Source organism: Solanum dulcamara, chromosome 5, assembly GCF_947179165.1.
Source record: "Solanum dulcamara chromosome 5, daSolDulc1.2, whole genome shotgun sequence".
Taxonomy (NCBI): domain Eukaryota; kingdom Viridiplantae; phylum Streptophyta; class Magnoliopsida; order Solanales; family Solanaceae; genus Solanum; species Solanum dulcamara.
In genome coordinates, this window is record NC_077241.1 from 77,095,459 (window position 1) to 77,101,898 (window position 6,440).

Consider the following 6,440-nt stretch of genomic DNA (forward strand, 5'->3'; position numbering starts at 1 on the left):
GTTGTTTAGTTATAAAAAGAGTCTAGTAGTTGATTTAGTAGAATTTCCAATTTCTTAGTTTTTGCAACAGTCTAATAGTATTTTAGTTGTAAGAGGAATCTATTATTTGTTTATGTGCCTATAGAAAGTTATATAGCCTTATGATTAATAAAAATTATTTGAGAAAGTTTTTCATTCATATAAATATTTAATTAAAAATCTTGTACCAAAATATATTATGAATTCGACAACAAAATCAAAGTCTATAAATTTTAAATTTTGTCTTTTGTCTCTGACTATTCAGGGTCCACACAAATGGTATGCTAACATTTTTATATTACTAATTAATATGAAATTTTCAAAAAAACAAATTTTGTAACTGTCTAACGTATCAATCACCCATAACCTACCCATTTATTTCTCAAATTTTATTATCGAAGAATCATAAATTAAAAGGGTGAGAATTAGGTGATCAAGAATGGTAACATCATGAATTTATTAACAACAAATTTTAATTATTTAAACAGAAAGTAAACTGAAGTCAAGGAAATAACATAATTTCGATATTTTTTCTTAGTCAACGACAGAAATGTGCAACAACGGAAGAGTGTAACCATTTGACTCTTAATACTCCCACGCTTCAATTTATTTACCTTATTTTAACTCGATACGAATTTTTTTTTTTAAAAAAATAATTTAAATTTTGTGATTTTAAACTAAAGATATAAATAATTAATAAAATATCTTTTAATTTTATAGCTTTAAACATATCACGTAAAAAATTAAAATTAAAAAATTACCTAAAAACATTCTTATTTAGACTAATTAAAACGAAAAGTAAAATAAATAAATAAAAACAAAATATAAATTTATTTATAAATATTTTTTATTAAAACACATTATCAAAAGCAATTATTGTCATGATTGTACTTCCCCACGGGGAGAACACGTACTAGACCCGGATCACCGCAACTAGGTAATGGAAATATGACACGGCAAAAATAATTAAATTAATGGACCTACCATATGTTTTTAAGCATATTTTAAATATATGCTTAAAAAAATAAAGATCACACCTAATCAGGATTTGCTACACCCACAAGGATTTGTGGTAAAATGATATATGCTCCTTCAGGTTCGAATCCCTTGTGTTAAAAAATACATTTTTCGATGCGAAATTCAAATTTAGTTGAACTTTAATGTGGATATCGAATATCGAACGAAAAACTAAAAAAAAAATATTTTCACCATATCAATCAACAGAAGTCAAAGAACTTATATCTTAGGTCACAATTTCGAGCTCAACGCCAAAAGAACTAAGTATTTATCAAACCAATAGACGAAAAGTTGAGGAACTTGTGTTTTAAGTCACGAATTCAAACTCAGCCTATATTTAAGAGTCGAAGGATATGAGGAATCCTGAGTTTTGAAGGTTGCAATTATGAGGCTTTTGTTCGTGACAAGAGTCGAAGCTGTGATAAGTATCTAACCCACCCGTCACATGTTCTTAATCAGATTATACCAATCAAAAAAGGAAAGACATGGTCTTTCTCTAACATGTTCATTCGTAGAGTAGAGTTAAAATGCAGCCTTCACACATTTGTAGAATTGAAATGCATAACGCCTCATTGCAGTAACAAACTTTGCAATTCGACAGGCTGACACTTCAATGCCTATCTCATCATGCAGCCTTAGCTGTTTCTCGAACCAATGATAGTTTAGCCAGCAGACCACACATCTGGAGATATGAACCAACCCCATCACAGATCCTCATGTGGGCGAAACCAGTTTCCTGTTATCCCAGCAGAAAAGAATAAATGGTGCTAAACAAAAGATTGCTTATAAAAATTGAAGTTTTCAGAAATAGAATAGGCAAACCTTCAAGAATTCCAGCTTAACATATTCTGCCATATCATAGTTCTTTATGATTCGGAAGAGGGTCGTGATAATGTCAGTGGGGGAATATCCCAGGTCATACAGTGCCTTTAGACCGGCACATGCATCATCAAATTTCCCTTCAAGGACATTCCGCACCATATTCTTCACATGCAACGGATGAGGTTGGTCACAAACCTAGCATTCAGCAAGAGAGAATGGGATCATCAGGGGGGAATCTGTCAAACATGAATAACTAATCAAAGAGATATGTGAGCCTTATAACCTTGAAAACATTCTCTTGGTTGACAAAACCAAATCCACTGTGTGTTGCTTGTAAGTTATTTAAGCCCTGTCTCATATCTCCATCAGCAGTAAATATAATAGCTTCAAGACCTTCAGGTACATAAGCAACCTGCAAGAAGTAGCATCTCTTTAGATCATGAATCTCTTCCCTCCCTTCCACCAATATGTTTCTGCAAACAATTTGGTAGAAACACAGATGACCGCATATTGAAGTGGTTAGATGAAACTTTCCCAATGTCTTGGTTAGAATTTTTTCTAAGACAGAACATAAACACCAGGATGTTCCTTAACCAAACTAATTAGCAAACAAAGGCATGAATTTTTGCAGAACTGGGAGGTTCATTGTGCTGCAACAAATTAAGGCCTAATAACATGGTACCTCACTCATTGTGCAGACAAAAATTGTTGATTTAATACAAGGATCAAAAGAAACCACTTAGAAGCAGCAAGAGGAACACTAGAAGAAATAGTACGTGTGTGTCAAGGATTAAAATTGCTAGTACCTTTTCTGCTGCAACTACAGCCATAAGGCGTCCAAGGATCTCTTGGTCAGATAATCTTGCAAATCGGACCAGGGCGCATCTACTTTGAATAGGCTCGATAATCTTAGAAGAAGTGTTGCAAGCAAGAGCAAAGCGAGTGGAATTCGAATATATTTCCATTGTCCTCCTCAGTGCTTGCTGAGCTCCAGATGTCATGCTAAAAATTCATTGAACATAGCAATAAAATTCCCATACCCAATAATGAAAAGTAAAATGATTGGGCTACTGCAGAAAATGAAGGTCAACAGAGACAGATTGTCTACTACCCCTGAGAATCAATCAAATTGATAGCGATAGTGCAGAAGAGATAGAAAAGTGAACAGTTTTTTCTCATATGACTTCAACCTCTGAGCACAAAAATGATGTCTAAAATTTACAGAATAACATTCTAACCTGTCAGCCTCGTCCAAAATAATTATTTTGTGCCGACCGGAGGGTAGAGTAACTTTCTTCTGAGCAAACATCTTGATTTTGTTTCTAACAACATCGATGCCTCTGCACAAGAAACATTAAAGCTTCTAAGCATTTTATAGAAGCAAGAAACAACCATGCGAAACAAAGAGATTTTAGATCTAATCAAGCACTCAATATACCTATCATCTGATGCATTTAGCTCCAAGACAGCCTCCTTATAGTTTGGTCCCAAAAGCTCATGAGCAAGAGCCAATATACTAGTGGTTTTGCCAGTACCCGGAGGACCCTACAGAAAAGTTATATATAGAATTGAATATCCAGCATGAAGAAATTACGCACAAAATCTTTTAGGGATGTAATTATACATTTTTATTCTCTTTAATGGATTGGACTAGATAAATATGTGAAAAGTAACATTTGCTGGACATGATTTTCAAGAACTTTCCAGTGAACAACATCCTGTAAAGTCTTGTCCACCTTTATGTTTATCCTAATATAATTCGCGGACCATGTTTTGAATTAAGATCCAGTGCTGCAATGAGCAAACTGCTTTTGCCAATTCAATGTGACACCAAATGGACAAACATTTTGGTGGCTGAAAGTCCTAAATTAGACTTGCATTGAAGTAAAAATGGTCAACTCCAGGAAAACAAGCAATAACTACTTCGTTGTTACACATTCTCACCAATCAACACACTGGAACTAACCAATCAATTTTACTCAGGGATCCAATTCGCGATTCATCAATAACAGCATTGTATTTGAAACTGGAAGTCTATTGTCCCACAAAATCGAGCATGCACAAGAGGTAATAGAGTCCGCATCCAACATCTGGCATAAGCTCACACATAAAGTCATACTTCTTTGCAAATATATATGTCCATGCAATTGTAGAAGTTCAGTTACTAAGCAAGGACCATTGAGATTTACACAAGAAAAGGAATCATGAATGGTTGGACTTATTGAGTGCAAGAGAATAAAACTGACATTGTAGTAGCAGAACTACAATCTAGTAGAAGTAAGACACATTGTATGGAGCTTTTGAGCCCCAGTGAGCTTCCATGGCCACTTCTTAAACACTAACTTTCTCGGACAATTTTTGATAGCATGACCTGCAAGAAAAAAACTCTTTTCCCACCAGGTCCCCGAACAATAGACTCCTCCCTATCAGGTTGAGTATCTCCACAACCATTTCATGATTAGACTTTGATTATGGATCTCATAGTTGCATAAATTATTAACCCTCAAAATCCATAAATAAAGTTTCATAACATCCAATGAAGCAAAAATTAGAATCTCTTCATTTTACATAATCTTGATATATTAATAGCTTCTGACATATTTCAAGCTTGTGAATAACCCTGCAAAGCAATTTTTAGCGATATGTTTCTCTTTTACTTTTTGACAACTCAAATCTAGAACCCATTACAAAAGACGTCTATCACTCTACTATTCTCTGCAGTAAACCACAAACCTCACAATAGTTTCTTCATTAACCATACATGGAGCAAAAAGTTAAGTGTTTTTTTCTCTTCACTTTGGATAAATTTAGATATAGTAATAGCATCTAACATAGTTTAAGCTTGTGAGTAACACCGCAGGAAAGTTCTTATCCCTTTTTTTTTCATTTTCCTTTATATGACTGGCCAAATCAATAAACACTACAAGCTGGATCTATCACCGTACTAATCTCAACACTAAACCTCCAATACAGAAAACAAAGTTTCTCTTTATCCACAGAATTGAACAAAAAGTTAAGTCTTTTTTGCTATATCTGCAAAATACCTCAACCCCATAAGGTAAAGTTTCTTATTTTTCATAAGTGGGACAAAAAAATTTAAAAAACAGTAGCAAAATTGGGAAGCACCATTAAAGTTTGGAAAGCTGGGTATACAAATCTCAACGCTAAACCTCAAAGTTTCTTATTACCCATAAATTGAGCAAAAACACTTAAAGAACTCAGCCTGAGAAGGTAAAGTTTCTTATTTTTCACAAATGGGGCAACAAAAAAATGAAAAAAAAAAACAGTATCAAAATTGGGAGATTTCTTACGGCTAAAATAAGATTGGGCATGTTTCCATCACGAGCAATAACTTGGAGCCTGGCGACAGCATCTTCGTTGCCGACGATGTCGGATACCTTGGTGGGTCGGAACTTCTCAACCCAAGGGATTTCCGGGCCAGATGATGTCGAAGAAGAAGATGCCATTTCTCAACTCCAAGAGAAAAAACTCTTCCTAAAACCCTTCTATTGCAGCTTCAAATTGGAGGGAAATATAGCATTTTGGCATAGGTTTTTAATATTTTTTATTTTATTAAACTTTTTTATGAAATTATAATTAAAGATTAAGTTGTATTTGGTTGTATTTTTTTGCAAAAGAGAGATAAAACGAGTATTTTATTTTTTATTATATTCATATTTCATGTAATACTTGATTCGAATTTGATGTAAGAAGCCAGCTTTAAATTTTAAAAATTATGCAAATATTAGTCGCACGATATTTTGAATAAATATGTTTTTCTAATGGCCTTGTTTGTTATTAGAGAGGTTATTACATCATATGTAGCAAAATGTTTCCATAGAGCCAAAACAATGTGGTCAATGAATGCAAATACAAGGCATGGAAATTGGCTCTTATCCCTTGTGTTTGTCATTGCTTGGAGTGGAATACTATGAAAACTTACTTAAAAGTTTAATCAATTTATCAAAATTAGAAAAATGTTGGAAGGAAAGCTTTAAGTTTTGTTAACATAATTTTTTTATCTTAGTAAGTTAATTTGATTTACGATTTGAGCTACTATTTTAATTACGTATTCGATAAAACTGTTTTTTATTTGTCGTCTTAATTAAAAATAAATAATTTAAATATAGTAAATGCGAACAACACTTATACTCGAAAAAAGTAAACTATTTATTTTTAAATATTTCATTACTTTCATACCTTTTTTTAAATATTGAAATGACATAAATTTATTTTAAAATTCGTGCACTGGCGCCATGCTGACATTAACACTCACTTTACATGATACCGATATGGTACCAATATATTGAGTATCATAGAAGATTAAGCTCAATCCTATATGATATCGATGTGGTGTCAATATACCGACGGAGTAACACAAAAAATAAATTTACTAATTTAGAGTTTAATAAATAAGATTGTGATTTTAATAATTTTTTCTTAATTATTTTATTTTTATTTCTTTAAAACAGAGCTCAACCCTATATGATGCCGATAGAATATTAATATACCGATGGAGTATCACAGAGAATTAAACTCAATCCTAAATGATACGGATATGGTATCAATATATCGATGGAGTA

General features: G+C 32.8%; 1 protein-coding gene across 1 annotated transcript; it reads right to left on the reverse strand.

Moving 5' to 3' along the window:
- Nucleotides 1-1,326: 1,326 nt before the first annotated feature.
- On the reverse strand, nucleotides 1,327-5,384 carry LOC129889997 (replication factor C subunit 2). Its single transcript, XM_055965486.1, has 7 exons — nucleotides 5,169-5,384; nucleotides 3,296-3,402; nucleotides 3,096-3,197; nucleotides 2,664-2,859; nucleotides 2,141-2,269; nucleotides 1,858-2,052; nucleotides 1,327-1,771 (listed from the first exon to the last, which is right to left on the reverse strand). Exons 1-7 carry the CDS (start codon nucleotides 5,322-5,324, stop codon nucleotides 1,661-1,663), a joined length of 996 nt encoding a protein of 331 aa, XP_055821461.1. The 5' UTR covers nucleotides 5,325-5,384; the 3' UTR covers nucleotides 1,327-1,660.
- Nucleotides 5,385-6,440: the final 1,056 nt, after the last annotated feature.

Bases quoted from the DNA above. Each gene is read 5' to 3' on its own strand.
- LOC129889997 (XM_055965486.1), bottom strand. From the start codon at position 5,324: ATGGCATCTTCTTCTTCGACATCATCTGGCCCGGAAATCCCTTGGGTT. The intron at 2,860-3,095 runs GTTAGAATGTTA...ATGAATTTTTAG, and splicing joins ATTTTGGACGAGGCTGACAG to CATGACATCTGGAGCTCAGC. The intron at 1,772-1,857 runs GTTTGCCTATTC...CTGGGATAACAG, and splicing joins TTAAGCTGGAATTCTTGAAG to GAAACTGGTTTCGCCCACAT.